General features: G+C 45.6%; 1 protein-coding gene across 11 annotated transcripts in view; it reads right to left on the bottom strand.

Annotated features, from left to right (window-relative positions):
* LOC147125333 (phosphatidylinositol-3-phosphate phosphatase MTMR1-like) overlaps positions 1–23010 on the bottom strand; it is a 78950-nt gene that overhangs the window by 23526 nt on the left and 32414 nt on the right. For 9 of the 11 annotated variants that reach the window (XM_086001507.1, XM_086001491.1, XM_086001516.1 and 6 more), the window contains 7 exons: positions 21772–21921; positions 16680–16868; positions 16142–16327; positions 9318–9524; positions 8699–8791; positions 5790–5903; positions 5145–5321 (listed from right to left, as the gene is read on the bottom strand). In XM_086001507.1, the coding sequence (XP_085857633.1) occupies positions 5145–5321; positions 5790–5903; positions 8699–8791; positions 9318–9524; positions 16142–16327; positions 16680–16868; positions 21772–21921 (1116 nt within the window). Of the gene's footprint in view, positions 1–4620; positions 4946–5144; positions 5322–5789; positions 5904–8698; positions 8792–9317; positions 9525–16141; positions 16328–16679; positions 16869–21771; positions 21922–23010 lie in introns of those variants that run through there. The other 2 variants (XM_086001499.1, XR_015080035.1) reach the window with 2 other exon arrangements.

The raw sequence follows: 23010 nt of genomic DNA, 5'->3' as shown, positions 1-23010 counted from the left end.
CCCCCTTGCTGCCTCTCAAGCAGCCAGCCGTATCTCTCTGCTATCTACGCGACCTCTCATCCCACCTGGTTTGTCTGCACATTCCTTAGCCAGCAATTACCACTAGAGGGCTGAGCTCACTTTTTGCTCAGTGACAGACTGAACGTCCTCAGCAGCGAGGATTCCTTTCAACCAGTGCTAACAGATACAGAGCAACAGAAAGCCTTTGTGTGGGAATCGGGGGGGGGGGTGGGGGGGGGGGGGCGCGGGAGGACTTGCATTTATATAGCGCCTTTCACGACCACCGAACGTCCCAAAATGTTTTACAGCCAATGAAGTACTTTCTGAAGTGAAGTCGCTGTTGTAATGTGGGAAACGCAGCTGCCAATTTGCGCACAGCAAGCTCCCACAAATAGCAATGTGATAATGAATTAAACTGAGGGACAGATTGATAGGGGGAAGGGGAAAACAGAATAGAAGAAAGAAATGAAGAGAGAAAGCAGAGAGAAAATAACTAGAATGTAAATAATATTTTAATCAAAAAAGTGAGAAAGATAAAGAAGCAGCAATGAAGTGGCAAATTAAGTGAGAAAGATTTAAAATCAAACAGTAATAATAAATCAAGCGTGCAGAGTATGAAGCTCTCCCTCTTACTCTCTTCACCACACAGAGCACGGACCCCAAATAAATCTGAGTTCTGACAAAAGGTCATCGGCCTGTTTCTCGCTCCACAGATGCTGCCTGACCTGCTTATTGTTTCTAGCATTTTTTCTGTTTTTAAATCCAAGACTGGATTTAGACTAGCAAATAAGAAAGTTACCGTCAAGGGCGCAAAACGTCTGCATTTATTCCAGTGCAAAATATATCTATCTCATTGAAACTTATAAAGTTCTAACAGGACTGGACAGACTAGATGCAGGAAGGATGTTCCCGATGGTGGGGGAGTCCAGAACCAGGGGTCACAGTCTAAGGATAAGGGGTAAGCCATTTAGGACTGAGATGAGGAGGAATTTCTTCACCCAGAGAGTGGTGAACCTGTGGAATTCTCTACCACACAAGGCAGTTGAGGCCAATTCATTAAATATATTCAAGAAGGAGTTAGATATATTTCTTGAGGCTAAAGGGATCAAGGGATATGGGGAGAAAGCAGGGACAGGGTACTGAATTTGGATGATCAGCCATGATCTCATTAAATGGTGGAGCAGGCTCGAGGGGCCAAATGGCCTACTCCTGCTCCTATCTTCTATGTTTCTATGTCAATCGGAGGACAACATCAGGCTACTACTGAACCTGACCTTGTGACCCTGGAAATAAATTGCCAGGTTACGTCACTTTCTTTAGCATGGGCACGACGGGCCGAATGGCCTCCTTCTGTGCTGTAAGATTCTATGATTCTAACAGAATGATTTTCACCTCAACTGTTAAACGGTATGAACTATTTTTGTAAGATTACAGCACAGAATTTTTAAAATAGGTTTGAACTTATAGTTACGAACCATTGGAATTAAATGCTGCAAATAATTCAGAGAATGCATTTGCAAGAACAATTCTGGACTGTTATTCGGAGGAAAGGCCAAAGTTACATTACATTTTGGAACACAAGTGCACCCAGCGAGGAACGGCACATTATACAGTTATTAAACATCATTCAGTGTTTTGACAGTAAGCCATGAGGGTTAAACATATATCTGTAAACAAGTATGTGTTACAATGTTCAGTGCTAATGGCTGAGCGTTCAAACATGAAACAAATCCACTTGTGCAACCCAAGGCATAATATGCTCAGCAATTATAGCCCAAAAAAATATTTCATTGTCACCATGCAGGGAAAATATTTCTTAAAAGAGAAACAGTTTCACCCATTTTGGGCAGGCTACACCCTACGATTTGTCAAACCACTAGCTGGTAGTCAAATTGACAGTGAATGCTACCGTCTGAAGATATCAATTTACAGACATCAGTCACGGTTTTCTTTTTATAAACAGGCAACAGTTTGTCTACCCTCACGCTTAGGTCCAAGGGTTAAAACACATTGGCCCAGAAATTCGGGTCTCCACGGGTGAGTACGCACGGAGTACTCATGCGTAGGCCCAATGGAAGTGCCGGTTTCGTGCATGCACTGCGCATGCGCGGGAAACCGGCACTTCCGTTCCCCTGAAAGAAGGGGTTCAGAGGTCGAACGCGTGCGCAGGAGAAGCAGCGCGGACGCATCGAACTTAGTTTTTTTGCAGGTTTTCCCGGGAAGGTAAGTCTCCAGGAGTTACACTTTTAAAAAGCAGGTGCAAGGCCTGCTTTTAACAAGGTAAGTGGTGAATTAATTAAAATTAAAACATTTTTTCCACAGGTTTATTATTTTTAAATACTTTAAAGAAAGGTAAGTTTATTTTTAGCCCCATTAGAAAATGTAATTAATTTTTTCAAAAATTTAAATTATTGTTTAAAATAGTTATTTCGTTTATTTTAAAAATGTGATTTTTTAAAAATTTATTTGAAGATTTAGTGATGTTTTGGGGCTTATAGTACTTATAGGTTTGACAGGTCTGTCAAACTTATGAATGAAGCATTCCCTGCTACCATTGGCTCTCCATGGCCCACGTGATCCCAGGGGACGCTTCGAACTAACTGCGCCCCTGGGATGCGCAAGCACTGCGCGCCGGCAGTTGGAGGAGGCCCAGGATCGGAATTCCACGGGGGCCCACAGCTCAACGGCCGGCGCGGTAGATAAGTGCAGATCGGGGGCTTGCACCCGCGGGAAGCCCCCGCCCCGAATTTCTGGGCCATTGACACAGATTTCTTGTCCAAAAGCACGCTGTAAATGCCCAATGTTATTAGGGTATGGTCAGGGCCTCCAACGTCCTGAAAACAATTATCTTTGCTTGGGTAATATTCAGCACACAGCCAACTACATTCGTGACACTAAATCAAGTAAAGTAAATATAGCACCAGACACCTTCAACAGTATGTAAACAGTTTCTAAAGCTTAATGAATATAAACATTAGGAAACGCTGTTATTTTTTAATTAGAGATAGGAATGAAGGATGTATATCAATGGGATTTAATTATTCAAAAAACACTGCAATTAGCACAGTTCATAATCGTACCTCGATTCAGCTAACTGGGTCGAGTGAAGTTACCAGCATCTCAATCATTTCTGTTGATCCAAACATTTACTAAGGATACAAATGTACTTCCGACTGATACTTTTTGCTAAGAGGTTGTGTGTCTTGCTTTTAACAATGACCGTCATTAGGGAGAAATGAACCATCTGTGCCGAAGAATGCAAGAAACCAACAGGTGGAAACAGACCGTGAAACATTAGCAGGGAGTTCTCCCCGGTGTCCTGGCTAATATTTATCCCTCAACCAACATCACTAAAAGAGATTATCTGCTCATTATCACATTGCTGTTTGTGGGCGCTTGCTGTGCGCAAATTGCCTGCCACGTTTCCTACATTGCAACAGTGACTCCACTTCAAAAAAGTACTTCATTGGCTGTAAAACGCTTTGGGACGTCTAGTGGTCGTGAAAGGCGCTATAGAAATGCAAGTCTTTCTTTTAGAGGCAGCAGGTGATGTCGGGAAGGTTAACAGGAAGCCATTGAGGAGTCAAACTGAAGGAATGGCTGAATTATGTGAGGGGTAGAGGAGGCAGTAAAGAAATAGGATGGAAAAGTTGGGGGATAGCAAGGTGGGATGGAGGAAGAAAAAACTAGCAGATTTAAGACAAGATTGACAGGTGGGGAAAGCAGAAAAACATGACAAAATCTGAACATAAAAAACACAAAAACAAACTGAAAGACTTGCATTTCTATAGCGCCTTTCACAACCTCAGGACGTCTCAAAGCGCTTTACAGCCAATGAAGCGCTTTTGAAGTGTAGTCACTGTTGTAATGTGGGAATCGTAGCAGCCAATTTGCGCACAGCAAGCTCCCACAAACAGCAGTGTGATAATGATCAGATAATCTGTGTTTTAGTGATGTTGGTTGAGGGATAAATATTGACTAGGACGCCTGCTCTTCTTTGAAATAGTGCCATGGGATCTTTTACATCCACCCGAGAGGGCAGCCGGGGCCTCAGCAATGTTCCCTCTAATTTTCCACTGAGAAACCGGCAAGCGGCCTGCGTGGGAGCTTCAGAGCTAAACGGGAACACTGGGCCTCGGCTTAATGTCTCATTCAAAAGACGACACCTCCGACAGTGCAGCACTCCCTCAGTACTGCCCCTCCGACAGTGCGGCGCTCCCTCAGTACTGCCCCTCCGACAGTGCGGCGCTCCCTCAGTACTGCCCCTCCGACAGTGCGGCGCTCCCTCAGTACTGCCCCTCCGACAGTGCGGCGCTCCCTCAGTACTGCCCCTCCGACAGTGCGGCGCTCCCTCAGTACTGCCCCTCCGACAGTGCGGCGCTCCCTCAGTACTGCCCCTCCGTCAGTGCAACGCTCCCTCAGTACTGCCCCTCCGACAGTGCGGCGCTCCCTCAGTACTGCCCCTCCGACAGTGCGGCGCTCCCTCAGTACTGCCCCTCCGACAGTGCGGCGCTCCCTCAGTACTGCCCCTCCGACAGTGCAGCGCTCCCTCAGTACTGCCCCTCCGACAGTGCGGCGCTCCCTCAGTACTGTCCCTCCGACAGTGCGGCGCTCCCTCAGTACTGCCCCTCCGACAGTGCGGCGTTCCCTCAGTACTGCCACTCCGTCAGTGCAACGCTCCCTCAGTACTGCCCCTCCGACAGTGCGGCGCTCCCTCAGTATTGCCCCTCCGACAGTGCGGCGCTCCCTCAGTACTGCCCCTCCGACAGTGCGGCGCTCCCTCAGTACTGCCCCTCCGACAGTGCGGCGGAGGCTCCCTCAATTCTGCGCTGGAGTGTCTGCCTGGATTACGCACTCATGTCTCTGGTTGGACTTGAATCCACAACCTTCTGACTCGGAGGCGAGGGTCCAACCCACTGAGCCACAGCTGACACATTCTTCTAACCTTCCCGAATTGAAAGGATAGAAGATGTTAAGAAATGCAAGGGTGACGGGGGGGAAGGGATCCACGGTGTAAAGGGGGCAGAAATAAACAAACTGGGAAACACCAAAGGCAGTGGAATAAAAGGTCAAATAACCTGGAGCTGTTTTACTGAACGATTCTGACAAATGGACAGAAGTGAACTCTCTTGTTTTGGTCTTACCTGTGGTCTCATCCTTGGATTCCACCTCACATAATAGTTAACCCACAGTGCCAAGTGCCGTAAGCTGGCTACAGGGTAAAGCACATGGTTTTCATAATTCACATAAAATGGGTTGGTAAACTCCTCCAATTGGCTGTTTATGTAGGACCAGAGGGAGACTGTCTTTGTCTGCACTTCCTATAACAACAGGAAACATTATACAGCGGGGTTATATTCAACCTCGTTTTGTTCAGTGGACACCATTACCAGTTACACTGTGTACAGGTCAACGCTTCACATTTCAAGATCACAAATGCTGATTCCCATACAGCAAGCATCACTACACATGGAAAAGTGCAGTGCTGTGAAATTCTGTTCTATAACGTGCCTTAAATTACATACTGTAAATCAGAATTCATTTTAATTCGTTATCTCTGCAATTTGTTCAGTGACACTTTTGGTGGGAATGTGAAAGTGCAGAGTTACCAATTGTTGAGATTAAAGACAGCCATCTTTCTTCCAATAAGCTTCATACCGTGTATATTACATGCTACCAGTAATGATGCAAATACCACAGAGACTGAGAGAGTTTGGTTCCAATTGTATCAGTCAAAGAACATCTTACAAATATTAACAGGTCTGGGGGAGATCAGACTCTTCACTTACCTCCTTCACTCTTTGTTGCTCACAGTTATAAAGGAACGTCCCAAACAGACAGCTGTACAGATGGTCCAAGATGGTCAGTAGGAAGAGCTCGTTAAACTCGAAGGCTGCGGGAAACTAGAGGTGAAAGTGATATAAACATACAAGATTTAAACAAAGATCAGAAAACAATTTCTAAATCTTACAAACTGCATGGGCAGAGTGGTGATGTGGTGTGCAAGAACTCTGACGCTGTGCCATGGAACAGTAAAACTCTGCTTTCTGCCCACCATTTTCCGTACAATGAGTTCCCATCCTCGACCTTACCCATTTGTGGAGGTGGGGGCGGGGGGGGGGGAGGTTAAGAGAAAGAGACAGAGAGAGAGAAAAAAAAGACAGAGGAAGACAAAGAGAGAGACAGAGGCAGAGACAAACAGAGAGAGAAAAAAGTCAGACAGACATGGAGACAGAGGGAGAGGGGCAGACAGACAGTCAGCGAGACAGGGAAACTCAGGGAGAGACAGAGAATGGAAGAACAAAGTAAAGACAGACGAGTCACCTAGACTGCTCTTGTGCATCTCCTACTGGCCAGTTAGAGAAACACATTGGCAAAAGCCTGAGAACAGGTCTGCCGCCTTGGCCTGGGGAATGGATGACCCCATGGGAAGATGGGAAAGGATCAAATTATAAGAAAACATAATTACGTCGATAGTGCTGTACAAAATTCTGCAGGTTAATTTGTTTTTGTTGTGTTCTTGGGATTGTTATTTTTTGAATTTCTCAGATAAGATAACCATCTACTTTCAGTCTGGTTTCATCTCTAAACTAACACAGAATTATTTTTCTTGGTAAAAGCTGCAATTATCTGTCTATCTTTATTTTAAAGGCCAAATTTCAATATTCAAGTTACAGCTGCGTTTTACAACAAGAGACCAGACCGAAAGAGCAGGCCCACGAGCTCCCAGTCACAGATTTTAGACGACGATTTTCTCTTTGTCCCTTTAGGGCTCAATATGAAAATTGAAGGGCCAGTCAGTGCAGGTAACTGAGGTAATGATCAATGGCAATGGTTAGCCACAATGTAACTGGAATGACTTCATTCTAGAATAGCATTGCAGAAGGAGTTATGACATGCTGTTTCTGTTTGACTTAAGTCAGACATGGTCCTGTTGATTTGGGGGGTGCAGTTTCCATTATAGAAAGGACATTGAAGCCGTAGATAGGAGTGTATGACGTAGATCTACCAGGGTGATTATAGGGATGAGGCGCTAACGTTATGAGGAGACAATGGAGATATTTCTAGTAGAGCAGAAAAGGCGGAAATTTAATAGACGTTCTTAAAAAAAATCATCAAGAATTTGGATCGGGCCAGACCATTTCCTCTGGTTAGGGAGTCAGTAACAAGTGGTCATCAATTTAAAATAGCCACTGAGAGAGAGAGTGAGGAGAAAGGTCAGGAGAAATCTCTTCATGGAGAGTTATTAGAGCACGGAGTGGTTTTTTTATTCGTGTATGGGATGTGGGCGTCACTGGCAAGGCCAGCATTTATTGCCCATCCTTAGTTGAGAAGGTGGTGGTGAGCCGCCGCCTTGAACCGCTGCAGTCTATGTGGTGAAGGTACTCCCACTGCGCTGTTAGGGAGGGAGTTCCAGGATTTTGACCCAGCGACGATGAAGGATCGGCGATATACTTCCAAGTCAGGATGGTGTGTGACTTGGAGGGGAACTTGCAGGTGGTGGTGTTCCCATGCGCCTGCTGCCCTTGTCCTTCTAGGTGGAAGAGGTCGCAGGTTTGGGAGGTGCTGCCAAAGAAGCCTTGGCGAGTTGCTGCAGTGCATCGTGTAGATGGTACACACTGCAGCCACGGTGCGCCGGTGGTGGAGGGAGTGAATGTTTAAGGTGGTGGATGGGGTGCCAGTCAAGTGGGCTGCTTTGTCCTGGAGGGTGTCGAGCTTCTTGAGTGTTGTTGGAGCTTCAATTACTCCCTGTTCAACACAGGGAGTAATTGAAGCAATGATCTTTTTAAGGGAAAGTGGGTGGACATTTAAAGCAGAGGGAGATACAGGGCTATGTGGGATTAGCTTCCAATTGCTCTAGCACAGAGCTGGCACAGACACGGCAAGCTGAATCTTTTCCATCTGTACTGTAAACATGGCTCCGAGTATAAGGGCCACATAAGTAAATATGACTAATGATAAAGGGCCTAGTTTTCTTTTCTCTCATTCACAGGTCACATGAACGGACAGACCGGAGCTTTGCAATGAGCGACTCTGTAAAGTATAGCTTCACATATTGCAGTCCTCGTCACATCAGATTCTACAGCACTCACTACATAACAATTCAAGGGGAGCTCGGTGAATGCACGTGCACAGGAGGCTGAAAAGGGCATGCAAAAAAAAAAATTACTCACAGGAAAAACAGCAAAGCGAAGGAAGTGGGCATTTAGTAATCCTCTGAGGAAAAGTTAATCTCTTGCATCAAAAAAAGGGGCTCCAAATACTGCAGCCACCCACAGATCACGGAAATACAGGCTCAACGGAACAGTGCCACTGAAAATAATGAGTGTTTGGAGAGCCAGACAACGGGGAAAAGCCGCAGAGTCTTTGATTCTCATGAAGCATCATTAGCTCAGCTATTATTGCGAATCATGTTAGAAAGACAGACTTCCATTTCTATAGCACCTTTCACGATCTCAGCATGTCCCAAAGCGCTTTACAGCCAATGAAGTACTTTTGAAGTAATGTGGGAAATGCGGCAGCCAATTTGCGCACAGCAAGCTCCCACAAACAGCAGTGTGATAATGAGCAGATATTCTGTGTTGGCGATGTTGGTTGAGGGATAGCTACTGAAGGCAACACATGTAAAAGAAGCACAGACTGGAATACTTAATACTAAACAACTCATCAGCTGCAGTCATCCGAAGAAAGCTCCTACCTGCCTCGTCATTTGCCACACGCAGTCAATGAACTGAAGGAAGATGGGGGATCGGTCAGCATCAGCATGGTTCTCATCACCGTGCCCTATTCTCTGGACAAGGAAGAAAGACAGACTTGCATTTATACAGCGCCTTTCGTGACCTCAGGACATCCCAAAGCACTTTACAGCCACTGAGGTACTTCTCGAAGTGGAGTCACTGTTGTAATGTGGGAAACGTGGCAACCAATTTGCACACAGCAAGCTCCCACAAACAGCAATGTGATAATGATCAGATCATCTGTTTTAGTGATGTTGGCTGAAGGATAAATATTGGCCAGGACACCAGGGAGAACTCCCCTGCTCTTCTTCGAAATAGTGCCGTGGGATCTTTTACATCCACCTGAGAGAGCAGACGGGGCCTCGGTTTAATGTCTCCTCCAGAAGACGGCACCTCCGACAGTGCAGCACTCCCTCAGCACTGCACTGGAGTGTCAGCCTGGATTACATGCTCAAGTCCCTGGAGTGGGACTTGAACCCAATTCTAGGTTTGTAAAATTCACGCTCTTTAAATGATGTAATGAGCAAAGTGATTCAGATTTGTTTGCTGCGAACTGCACGTGACCCTTTGGTTACTTACGACTGCAAATCTGTGTCCAAAACTTAGCCACTCCTTTTCAAGCAGCACTTCAAACCCCTTGATGGTTCGGTAGTAGCTATCGAGGATCAGCATGGTCAGGGCTGTGAGCTGTGAAGTCCGATCCCAGCCATCGCTGCAGTGGACTACAACTGAGGTTTTCGCAGATTCAACCTTGTCTGCTATGCGAACTGCTCCGGCTAAAAGGATCTGGAAGAGAACAGATGATAGCCCGTTAACAAAAGATGTGCCAAGGACAAGACTGCACAGCACAGAAGAGCTTAGCATGAATTGAACATCAACAAGAACAACTTGTATTTACATCGTGCCTTTAACGTAGTTAAATATCCCAAGGCGCTTCACAGGAGTGTTATAAAACAAAATTTGACACTGAGCCACATAAGGAGAAATTAGGGCAGGTGACCAAAGCTTGGTCAAAGAGGCAGGTTTTAAGGAGCGTCTTAAAGGAGGAAAGAGAGGTAGCGAGGTGGAGAGGTTTAGGCAGGGAATTCCAGAGCTTAAGGCCTAGGCAACAGAAGGCACGGCCACCAATGGTTGAGCGATTATAATCAGGGATGCTCAAGAGGGCAGAATTAGAGGAGCACAGATATCTCGGAGGGGTTGTGGGGCTGAAGGAGATTACAGAGATAGGGAGGGGCGAGGCCATGGAGGGATTTGAAAACAAGGATGAGAATTTTGAAATTGAGGCGTTGCTTAACCGGGAGCCAATGTAGGTCAGCGAGCACAGGGGAGATGGGCGAACGGGACTTGGTGCGAGAAAGAAGTTGAATCTCTTTAGTCCCTAATCATGGCCTCAGGACTCCCCAATGTGCTTTACAGCCAATGAATTACTTTTAAATTGCAATCACTTCTGTTTTGCAAGGAAACCGCAGCAGCCGTTTGTGCATAGCAAGATCCCACATATAGCAAATAAGTGAATGATCAGATAATGTTTCTGGTGATGTTGGTTGAGGGGCGCACCAGGGGAACTTCAGGTCCTTCTTTGAATAGTACTTTGGGATCTTTTATGTCTACCCAAACTGGCAGATGGGACCTTGGTTTAATTTTTCATCCAAAAGATGGCATTTCAGACAATGCAGTACTCCCTCAGTAGTGTCAGCCTGTATCATAGTCATAACGGCACAGAAGGAGGCCATTCGGCCCATCGAGTCCGTGCCGGCTCTCTGCCGAGCAATCCAGTCAGTCCCATTCCCCCGCTCTATCCCCGTAGCCCTGCAAGTTTATTTCCCTCAAGTGCCTATCCAGTCTCCCCTTGAATACATCGAGTGTCTCCGCTTCCACCACTTCCATTAGCAGCGAGCTCCAGGTCCTCACCACTCGCTGTGTAAAAAAGTTTTTCCTCATATCCCCCCATATCTCTTGGCCAAAACCTTAAATCTGTGTCCCCTAGTCCTTGTACCATCAACTAGTGGGAACAGCCTTTCCCCGTCTAGTCTATCCAAACCCGTCATAATCTTGTACACCTCTATCAAATCACCCCTCAACCTCCTTTGCTCTAATGAAAACAAATCCAGCTTCTCCAACCTGGCCATGTAACTAAGATCCCCCATCCCCGGAACCATTCTGGTAAATCTCCTCTGCACCCTCTCAAGTGCCTTCACATCCTTCCTAAAGTGTGGTGACCAGAACTGGACGCAATTAAAAAGGCATATGGGATACTTGCCTTCATTAGCCGAGGCATAGAATATAAGAGTAGGGAGGTTATGATGGAGCTGTACAAACGCTAGTTAGGCCACAGCTGGAATACTATGTGCAGTTCTGGTCGCCACACTATAGGAAGGATGTGATTGCATTGAAGAGAGTGCAGAGGGGATTCACCAGGCAGTTACCTGGGCTGGAGCACTTCAGCTATGAAGAGAGACTGGACAGGCTGGGGTTGTTTTCCTTAGAGCAGAGAAGGCTGAGGGGGGACCTGATTGAGGTGTACAAAATTATGAGGGGCATAGAAAGGAACTTTTCCCCTTAGTAGAGGGGTCAATAACCAGGGGGCAAAGTTTAAAGGTAAGGGGCAGGAGGTTTAGAGGGGATTTGAGGAAAAACTTTTTCACCCAGAGGGTGGTTGGAATCTGGAACTCACTGCCTGAAAGGATGGTAGAGGCAGGAACCCTCACAACATTCAAGAAGCATTTGGATGAGCACTTGAAACGCCATAGCATACAAGGCTACGGACTAAGTGCTGGAAAATGGGATTAGAATAGACAGGGCTTGATGGCCGGCGCGGACACGAAGGGCCGAAGGGCCTCTTTCTAACTCTATGACTAGAATACTCAAGTCCATAGTGGGGCTTGAGCCCACAACCTCTTGACTCCTAGGTGAACGTGCAACCACCTGAGCCAAGCCGACACTAAGGAACATCATTTTGTTCGTTCTTTAGCGTAACACCAGTCGAGTTACAGCAGGTAGCAATGTGGATGACTTAGGTTGGTGAAAACCACCATCATTGACACACCAAAGAACATCAGGAAAGTCTGATCAATTCCAACAACTCAACCACAGATGATCCAAAAAAAAAAGCAGAAGCGGAGTAGAACAGCTGATGATACAAAATTTAAACCAATCATTTAATAAAATAACTTACACGGTCAAAGCAAGAATTAAACTGGCCAGATGTACCAGTCTATTTGAAAACTGAATATTAAAAAACACTAAAAAAGATATTCATTTTATTTAATGTTTCAGAACATTCCTATCTTTCCTACCAAGCAACACCTGTAAAAGAGTGGGGCAGTGGGATTAGCTTTAGATTGCTCTCGCAGAGAGACGGCACTGACTGGATGGGCTGAATGGCCTCCTTTTGTGCTGTAACTGTCCGTGGTTCCAAGGTATCATTGTTGATGGTAAATATTCGTAAGTAGAACGATCAGTATAAATCTAAACTTTGTGGCTAGGGCTGTTAGTACTTGTTCTCAAAGTGTTAAGATTAAAATGTTATAGCGTCAGCCGTGGCTCAGTGGGTAGCGCTCTCGCTTCCGAGTCAGAAGGTCGTGGGTTCAAGTCCCAACCCAGAGACTTGAGCACAAAAGTCTAGGCTGACACTCCAGTGCAGTACTGAGGGAGCGCTGCACTGTCGGAGGTGCCGTCTTTCGGATGAGACATTAAACCGAGGTCCAGTCTGCTCTCTCAGGTGGACGTAAAAGATCCCGTGGCGCTATTTCAAAGAAGAGCAGGGGAGTTGTCCCCGGTGTCCCGGCCAATATTTATCCCTCAATCAACATCACTAAAACAGATTTTCTGGTCATTATCACATTGCTGTTTGCGGGAGCTTGCTGTGCGCAAATTGGCTGCCACGTTTCCTACATTACAACAGTGGCTGCCCTTCAAAAAATACTTCATTGGCTGTAAAGAGCTTTGGGCTGTCCGGTGGTCGTGAAAGGCGCTATAGAAATGCAAGTCTTTCTTTCTTTCTAGGAAGTGGGGCAAAGAAAAAAAAATGAAAATGATTTTGACCAAATATCATTACAGTAGACCTATGGGGCTGACAAAGACATTTGTTTAATTCTTTATTCGTGAAGTGAATCAGGTGCTTGCTCCGTCTCTTCCTCTCCCCTTCTCAATGGCACATGCAGAGCTAATGGTTACATCCCTGAAGGAATCGATACCAGTGCTCCATATATTGGGTGCGCCAGAGCCACTGACGGCAGCACTGTGCAGTCACAGCACCGGCTGCGACTAGGGACAGGGTCACTGGCAAGGCTTGGAAGCTAAGCAGAGCCAGGCCTGGTTAGTACCTGGAGGGGTGACCATCAGGGAAGACCAGGTGCAGAAGGTCACGGAAGGAGCCCCGAGGAGGGGCGGTTGGTGAGAAGGTCACGGAAGGAGCCCCGGGAGGGGCGGCTGGTGAGCAGGCCCGGGCGTTGGGCTGAAGATTGTCGGACAGGAGGAATGGTGGAAATGGAATGGCGGCGCGCACAGATGCAGCGGCTTTGCTTCTCCCAGGACGGTGCTATTTACGTTTAATGTTAATGTTATTTGTACTGGACTCATGGGAGCTTGCAAGATCACATTTCGTTGTTCATGTACTTGTACAATGACAATAAAGTTGAATTATTATCAAAAAGCACTTCTTCATTTTGAAAGAAGGTAATTCCAGTGAGCGGCAGCCAAGAGACTCCATAGATAAAAGAGCCATGTCACTCTGTGACCTCCTTTAGGAATATATTTGCTGGTCTTAGTCAGATCATCTTTGAAAGAATGGAGCAGAGAGACAGGGAGGAGCCCACCAACCCTCAAGTACACGTCAACTAAGAAGCAGTGTTTGGGAGTCCAGAGACACGTCTGCAGGCTGGACATCCCATTCCCTCAAGAAAAGATAAAAACACAAGAGAAGGGAAAAGGTTGGAGAATTACAGAAAGAGACAGGGTTCTAATTTCTAATGGCAAAGATTCAAGTGAAAATATAGAGCACGCGCAAAATTAGTCTCAATTAGAAGACTGTCCGATGACAAAATAATGGTGTCCATCAGAATTTAGACCCAAGATCTTCTCTCCGCGACCTCAAAACTTCCAATTCAGGACAACAACAATCGCAGAAAATTGCCGTCTGAAAACTCTCTCAAACCGATGAGTTACAGACTGCAGTTCAATTTCAGATCCAATTACATTCAGAAACTGGGCCAAGTTTCTCTTACACAGATTGACACCATCTAAAGTGCAGTCATAGAAGACAGGAGCAGGAGTAGGCCATTCGGCCCCTCGAGCCTGCTCCGCCATTCAATGCAATCATGGCTGATCATCCAAATTCAGTACCCTGTCCCTGCTTTCTCCCCATATCCCTTGATCCCTTTAGCCTTAAGAAATATATCTTAACTCCTTCTTGAATAGATTTAATGAATTGGCCTCTACTGTCTTCTGTGGTCGAGAATTCCACAGGTTCACCACTCTCTGGGTGAAGAAATTCCTCCTCATCTCAGTCCTAAATGGCTTATCCCTTATCCTTAGACTGTGACCCCTGGTTCTGGACTCCCCCGCCATCGGGAACAGCCTTCCTGCATCTAGTCTGTCTAGTCCTGTTAGAATTTTATAAGTTTCAATGAGATCCCCTCTCATTCTTCTAAACTCCAGTGAATACAAGCCCAATCGACCCAATCTCTCCTCATACATCCTTCCTGCCATCCTAGGTATCAGTCTGGTGAATCTTCGCTGCACTCTCTCCATGGCAAGAACATCCTTCCTCAGATAAGGCGACCAAAACTGCACACAATACTCAAGGTGTGGTCTCACCAAGGCCCTGTACAACTGCAGCAAGACATCCTTGCTCCAGTCGATCGAAGTGTGGGGTTTTAACTCACCCTTTTATTCTCTATGCATCATTTTTTGATGCCATGAAAAGCTCCTATCCCTCCACCTGCTGGGTAAACAAGGGCTTAGCACAGAAGGGGCAGAACTTACAACTTGGCGGCGGGGGGCGGGGGTCCCAAAACCCCACCGGAATTTCAATTTCATTTCCATCTACCCGTTATAAACCCCGCCTGATTTTCCATTGCAGTCATGGAAATGAAAAGTAGGCCGGGTGTCTAACAGGCGGCCTACTCGCTAACGCCCGCTTTACGCCCTTGTCGAAGTTGAAAGCTCTGTGCAAGCAGAGCAGCGTGCGCTTGCTCATTAAGAACATAAGAAATAGGAGCAGGAGTCGGCCACTTGGCCCCTCGAGCCTGCTCCGCCATTCAATAAGATCATGGCTGATCTTCTACCTCATCTCCACTTTCCTGCACTACCCCCATATCCCTTGATTCCCTTAATATCCAAAAATCTATCGAACTCTGTCTTAAATATACTCAACGACTGAGCCTCCACAGCCCTCTGGGGCAGAGAATTCCAAAGATTCACCACCCTCTGAGTGAAGAAATTTCTCCTCATCTCAGTCCTAAATGGCTGACCCCTTATTCTGAGACTGTGACCCCTGGTCCTAGACTCCCCAGCCAGGGGAAACATCCTCCCTGCATCTACCCTGTCAAGTCCTGTAAGAATTTTGTATGTTTCAATGAGATCACCTCTCATTCTTCTAAACTCTAGAGAATATAGGCCTAGTCTACTCAATCTCTCCTCATAGGACAATCCCCCCATCCCAGGAACCAGTCTGGTGAACCTTCGTTGCCCTCCCTCTATGGCAAGTATATCCATCCTTAGGTAAGGATATACAGTACTTGCCATAGAGGGCGAAGAGCACAAATCAATTCTTTGCCGATTAAGCACTCCTGAGGCTGACATCGCCCTTTTCCTACAGCAGTTATAGAACTGGTAAAGGCAGAGTCCCCCAGTGTATCCAGTCAGTACCTGAACCACAAATATCAGAAGGTCCAAGGTCTCGACTAAATTAACTCTGAGCTGCAGCACTGAGATTGAACTCAGTGCCTCAGGTTAGGAAAGGGGGGGCGGGGGGGGGGGATAAAACACTGCCGGCTCCTGATCACTGTCCTGCTGGGCTTGTGCGGCTATCTGGATGTCAGGCCCGATTTGCGAGGCCGCTGTGGCCAACTAGCCCAGTGACGTGCACCGTCGAGGCTAGGCCACGAATGACGGCCACTTGAGGAAGGTACCAGGAGGTTAAGGCTTTGAGAGACATGGGGAAGAAACCAATAGGGGTAAAGAGGCTACGAATAGAGCACGCAGTTTCCCCACTCTAACCACTGTCACTATTTCATCCCACTCCAGTTTGAAATGTTGCCCCTGTAATTATACATTACAAATAGCTCCTCCCAAAGATTGCAGTGTGTTGGATGGATTAAATTTTATGAGCGGGTTTGAGCGTCAAGGAGACCGGTCACATCCAATGGTATTAAATAAATAATGAACTGTAGGCGTCTCACCCTTATGTATTCTAACCAATGAGTTGAATCGATGTTTGACAACCACTTGGACTCATCTATAACAGGGTACACCACATCCTTCAGTTTCCTCAGAGTCTCCCTCATGACGTGGATATTATTGATTTCCAAGAAAATAAGCTCAGCGTTTGAATAGGCAGTTTCGCTCTCATAGCCTCCACCTTTTGCCTAAATAAAAGTGACAAATATGCCAATATCAATGGATCAAGAAAGCACAAAGACAAGACTGAGCTCGCATTGCCTATACATTCCTCTTCCTCCTCCCCAAAACCTTCAATTTTATATCCAATTACATTATCTCAAATGCACAACTGCAGTGACTGAGCGTACAGTACGAATATTACAAAGAGGTGAAATGTGTATCCCAGTTAATCGTCCAACATAAACATTACACAAATGCAATGGAATCTGAATTTACTGCAGTGGTTTATGGACTGCCAAGTTTCCCAGCACATTTATTTTTAAACAGTCTATTTACAGCCACTTTTATTACTCCCAACACAACTCCCACAATCGGCACCTTATTGGCGTCTGCAACACTGCTTTGCCGGGCATCGAAGATGATTAACTTGTGAGATTGAGCGTTGGCGTCCATTATGGTTTGCAAGTACTTCTCGTCCTCCTTGCATCGCTTGTCGTTCGTCCCGACCATTGGCTGGCTGCACCGAATAATTGTCGCTTGGCTTTCCGGATGGATCCATGATAGAACCTGAGGAACAAGTGGAAAGAGTTTCGGGAACATTTATACCCAGTGTTTCGGGTAACATTTATACCCAGTGTTTCAGGGGGGATCATTTATACCCAGTGTTTCGGGGGAACATTTATACCCAGTGTTTCTGGAACATTTATACCCAGTGTTTCAGGAACATTTATACCCAGTGTTTCGGGGAACATTTATACCCAGTGTTTCGGGGAACATTTATACCGAGTGTTTCGGGGAACATTTATACCCAGTGTTTCTGGAACAATTATACCCAGTGTTTCTGGAACAATTATACCCAGTGTTTCGGGGAACATTTATACCCAGTGTTTCGGGGGAACATTTATACCCAGTGTTTCAGGAACATTTATACCCAGTGTTTCGGGGAACATTTATACCCAGTGTTTCGGGGGAACATTTATACCCAGTGTTTCAGGAACATTTATACCCAGTGTTTCGGGGAACATTTATACCCAGTGTTTCTGGGAACATTTATACCCAGTGTTTCTGGGAACATTTATACCCAGTGTTTCGGGGAACATTTATACCCAGTGTTTCTGGAACATTTATACCCAGTGTTTCGGGGAACATTTATACCCAGTGTTTCTGGAACATTTATACCCAGTGTTTCGGGGGAACATTTATACCCAGTGTTTCAGGAACATTTATACCCAGTGTTTCAGGAACATTTATACCCAGTGTTTCGGGGAACATTTATACCCAGTGTTTCGGGGGAACATTTATACCCAGTGTTTCAGGAACATTTATACCCAGTGTTTCGGGGAACATTTATACCCAGTGTTTCGGGGAACATTTATACCCAGTGTTTCTGGGGAACATTTATACCCAGTGTTTCAGGGGGGGAACATTTATACCCAGTGTTTCTGGGGAACATTTATACCCAGTGTTTCTGGGGAACATTTATACCCAGTGTTTCGGGGGAACATTTATACCCAGTGTTTCGGGGGAACATTTATACCCAGTGTTTCTGGAAACATTTATACCCAGTGTTTCTGGAACATTTATACCCAGTGTTTCGGGGGAACATTTATACCCAGTGTTTCTGGAACACTTATACCCAGTGTTTCGGGGGAACATTTATACCCAGTGTTTCTGGAAACATTTATACCCAGTGTTTCTGGAACATTTATACCCAGTGTTTCGGGGAACATTTATACCCAGTGTTTCGGGGGAACATTTATACCCAGTGTTTCGGGGGAACATTTATAGCCAGTGTTTCGGGGGAACATTTATACCCAGTGTTTCTGGAACATTTATACCCAGTGTTTCGGGGGAACATTTATACCCAGTGTTTCGGGGGAACATTTATACCCAGTGTTTCTGGGGAACATTTATACCCAGTGTTTCGGGGGAACATTTATACCCAGTGTTTCTGGAAACATTTATACCCAGTGTTTCGGGGGAACATTTATACCCAGTGTTTCAGGGAACATTTATACCCAGTGTTTCGGGGGAACATTTATACCCAGTGTTTCTGGAACATTTATACCCAGTGTTTCAGGGGAACATTTATACCCAGTGTTTCAGGGAACATTTATACCCAGTGTTTCTGGAACATTTATACCCAGTTTTTCTGGAACATTTATACCGAGGGTTTCGGGGAACATTTATACCCAGTGTTTCGGGGGAACATTTATACCCAGTGTTTCGGGGGAACATTTATACCCAGTGTTTCTGGAACATTTATACCCAGTGTTTCAGGGGAACATTTATACCGAGGGTTTCGGGGAACATTTATACCCAGTGTTTCTGGAACATTTATACCCAGTGTTTCAGGGGAACATTTATACCGAGGGTTTCAGGGGAACATTTATACCCAGTGTTTCTGGGAACATTTATACCCAGTGTTTCGGGGGAACATTTATAGCCAGTGTTTCGGGGAACATTTATACCCAGTGTTTCGGGGAACATTTATACCCAGTGTTTCGGGGAACATTTATACCCAGTGTTTCAGGGGGGGAACATTTATACCCAGTGTTTCAGGGGGGGAACATTTATACCCAGTGTTTCTGGGGAACATTTATACCCAGTGTTTCTGGGGAACATTTATACCCAGTGTTTCGGGGGAACATTTATACCCAGTGTTTCTGGAAACATTTATACCCAGTGTTTCTGGAACATTTATACCCAGTGTTTCGGGGAACATTTATACCCAGTGTTTCGGGGAACATTTATACCCAGTGTTTCGGGGAACATTTATACCCAGTGTTTCGGGGAACATTTATACCCAGTGTTTCGGGGAACATTTATACCCAGTGTTTCAGGGGGGGAACATTTATACCCAGTGTTTCTGGGGAACATTTATACCCAGTGTTTCTGGGGAACATTTATACCCAGTGTTTCGGGGGAACATTTATACCCAGTGTTTCTGGAAACATTTATACCCAGTGTTTCTGGAACATTTATACCCAGTGTTTCGGGGAACATTTATACCCAGTGTTTCGGGGAACATTTATACCCAGTGTTTCGGGGAACATTTATACCCAGTGTTTCGGGGAACATTTATACCCAGTGTTTCGGGTAACATTTATACCCAGTGTTTCGGGGGGGAACATTTATACCCAGTGTTTCAGTGGGGGAACATTTATACCCAGTGTTTCTGGAAACATTTATACCCAGTGTTTCTGGAACATTTATACCCAGTGTTTCGGGGGAACATTTATACCCAGTGTTTCGGGGAACATTTATACCCAGTGTTTCGGGGGAACATTTATACCCAGTGTTTCGGGGAACATTTATACCCAGTGTTTCGGGGGAACATTTATACCCAGTGTTTCGGGGGAACATTTATACCCAGTGTTTCTGGAACATTTATACCCAGTGTTTCGGGGGAACATTTATACCCAGTGTTTCTGGAACATTTATACCCAGTGTTTCTGGAACATTTATACCCAGTGTTTCTGGAACATTTATACCCAGTGTTTCGGGGGAACATTTATACCCAGTGTTTCGGGGGAACATTTATACCCAGTGTTTCGGGGGAACATTTATACCCAGTGTTTCGGGGGAACATTTATACCCAGTGTTTCTGGAACATTTATACCCAGTGTTTCTGGAACATTTATACCCAGTGTTTCAGGGGAACATTTATACCCAGTGTTTCTGGAACATTTATACCCAGTGTTTCGGGGAACATTTATACCCAGTGTTTCGGGGAACATTTATACCCAGTGTTTCTGGAACATTTATACCCAGTGTTTCGGGGAACATTTATACCCAGTGTTTCTGGAACATTTATACCCAGTGTTTCGGGGGAACATTTATACCCAGTGTTTCTGGAACATTTATACCCAGTGTTTCGGGGGAACATTTATACCCAGTGTTTCGGGGCAACATTTATACCCAGTGTTTCTGGAACATTTATACCCAGTGTTTCGGGGAACATTTATACCCAGTGTTCCGGGGAACATTTATACCCAGTGTTTCGGGGAACATTTATACCCAGTGTTTCTGGGGAACATTTATACCCAGTGTTTCGGGGAACATTTATACCCAGTGTTTCGGGGAACATTTATACCCAGTGTTTCGGGGAACATTTATACCCAGTGTTTCGGGGAACATTTATACCCAGTGTTTCTGGGGAACATTTATACCCAGTGTTTCGGGGAACATTTATACCCAGTGTTTCGGGGAGGATGCTCTTACACTGCATCCCATCTCAACCCCCGACCTGCAGTTTCAGTTCCAGCTGGCCAGGGTCTAATTTACATTGTCGGGCTCCAACTGAGTCTCCTGCTCAGGAGCGAGCTCAGCGTCTGCGTGCGTGCGTGCGTGTGTGTCTGACTCTCAGGGTCTGGTCACTCTGACGATTAGAGGTGCGGTGTCAGTCCCAAAGCTCTACTTCAGACTGGCAGTGCTTTCTCTGTAGTGATCCACAGTTATTAATGCAAAGGTTCAGCTCCTCAGCTCTTAAAGAGCAGCAGCAGCTCGAGGTCACAGCTGACCAGAGAAGCCACTGAATCTTTTGCTCAAACCCACACAAACATCATGGCAGTGCGGGAGTGGGAAGGGGAGGGGGGAGGCGGAGCTGGTAGCACAAAAAAAGAGACCATGATGAGAAAAAATACAATCAATAACTAAAACCAAAAGCCATTAAATAAACAGAGCACTTCTGATGTCCCAAGAGGCCGTTTTTTGGCTATGCTTTGCCATATTATTATATTGATTTAATACTTTTTGGACATTTTTAAGAAAATAGCCACACATTTATAAAAACAAACACTTAAAGCATCTGTTATTAATGAATATAAATTGGAAGAAAAATGTACTGTTTAGAACATAAGAAATAAGAGCAGGAGTCGGCCATTCGGCCCGTCGAGCCTGCTCCGCCATTCAATAAGATCATGGCTGATCTTCTACCTCATCTCCACTTTCCTGCACTATCCCCATATCCCTTGATTCCCTTAATATCCAAAAATCTATCTGTCATAAATCGTGCCATTCATGTAGAAATGACTTATGAAATATACAGGGCGGCCTGCTGGTGGCGCTGTCCAGGGAGAGTATAAATACTCGGGCATGGGCCCAGCTTGCTCAGGGACATTTTGTAAACAGGAACTAGTGAAGGATAACTAGACTTCCATGTTGTGAAACAGTCGATTATAGCCTTGTTTAATACTCTGACCAAGTGCCTAGTAGTTTTCTTACATCACTATCGATCTCCATCTTGAATATACTCAACGAGTTTAGTTTTTTTTAAATCTTGATCAAAATGTTTTGCCCCCCAACTGCTGTGGTACTGTCGTTCTCAAAAAGAGGAAAGGGAACAGAAACTGCTTCTGTATCAGGCGCAAGAAGTTAAAGTCCAAAAGGAGGCGATTGTCCCCAAGTGGCTCAACGGTGCAGCGACTCAGTCTCGAGTATTGAAAAACGACACTTTTTACAAACTCACTGGGATTCGCCCTCGGGTCCGAAACGCTGCCACTTTGCAAAGGTCGTCGTCTTTGACGCTGGTTGGCACCACCACAATCGGAGGGTAGGTGTCGCAGAGCTCATAGTTGCTGTTGATTTTCGTTATTGCCCAACTTTCATTCGGCAGTCCCTGGAACATTTTTTTTTAAAGTTAGTAATACATAATACTGCTGAAACGTTAACGCGGTTTCTCTCTCCACAACCGCTGCCCGACCTGCTGAGTGTTTTCATTTCAGTTAAAGAGAGACAAGTTGGAGGAATATCCGAATTCTGTCGCGTTTACAGCACAGCTGTCCCATTGTCTGTCACTGGGCCCATCTTTGTATAGGACTGACTCAGCCACACTGGGCCCAAATTAGGAAAGGGGGTGGGGGGGGGGGAGGGAAACGGGACTAATTGGAGAGCTCTTTGCAAAGAGCCAGCACAGGCACGATGGGCCAAATGGCCTCCTTCTGTACGATAGCAAAATACTGCGGATGCTGGAAATCCGAAATAACAACAGAAAATGCTGGAAAAACTCAGCAGGCCAGGCAACATCCGTGGAGAGAGAAATAGAGTCAACGTTTCAGGTCGAAACCCTTCGTCAGGAACCCTTTTTCAGTCCTGATGAAGGGTTTCGACCTGAAACGTTGACTCTATTTCTCTCTCCACAGATGTTGCCTGGCCTGCTGAGTTTTTCCAGCATTTTCTGTTGTTATTTTGGCCTCCTTCTGTGCTGTATCACTCTACGACTGTGGAATCTGGAATTACCGAAGTTTTTAAAAAAAGATACGCGCACAATAATATATTTACACTATCGCCACTTACAGGAGATCGTGCATTTCTGAGACCAATATATCTGAACTTTAAAAGGTGTTTTAGTGGCAACATTCACACATGAATTCAATAAATCTGGTAAATGTCTTGATAAAGGGTTTGACCCAAAATGTTGACTCTATTTTCTCTCTCCACGGATGTTGCCTGGCCTGCTGAGTTTTTCCAGCATTTTCTGTTGTTAATCTGGTAAATGTATTCATTTTCGCACCAGAGAAAATGACCAGGAGAGCTTCCGTTTTGTTGTAAAAACTCAACTGGTTCAGTAATGCCCGTCAGGGAAGGGGACCGGCCACCTCCCCCCCCCCCCCCCAGTCTGGCCTACACCTGACTCCGGTCCCACACTACGTGGCTGGCTGGTAAAAGCCCTCTGGAGTGGCCGAGCAAGTCACTTAACCATCGCCAA

Source organism: Somniosus microcephalus, chromosome 1 (genome assembly GCF_052327205.1).
Source record: "Somniosus microcephalus isolate GS21.2 chromosome 1, FLI_Smic_1.0, whole genome shotgun sequence".
Classification (NCBI taxonomy): Eukaryota; Metazoa; Chordata; class Chondrichthyes; order Squaliformes; family Somniosidae; genus Somniosus; species Somniosus microcephalus.
The sequence above is the reverse complement of the archived record's forward strand: the minus strand, read 5'-3'. Positions and strand labels throughout refer to the sequence as shown.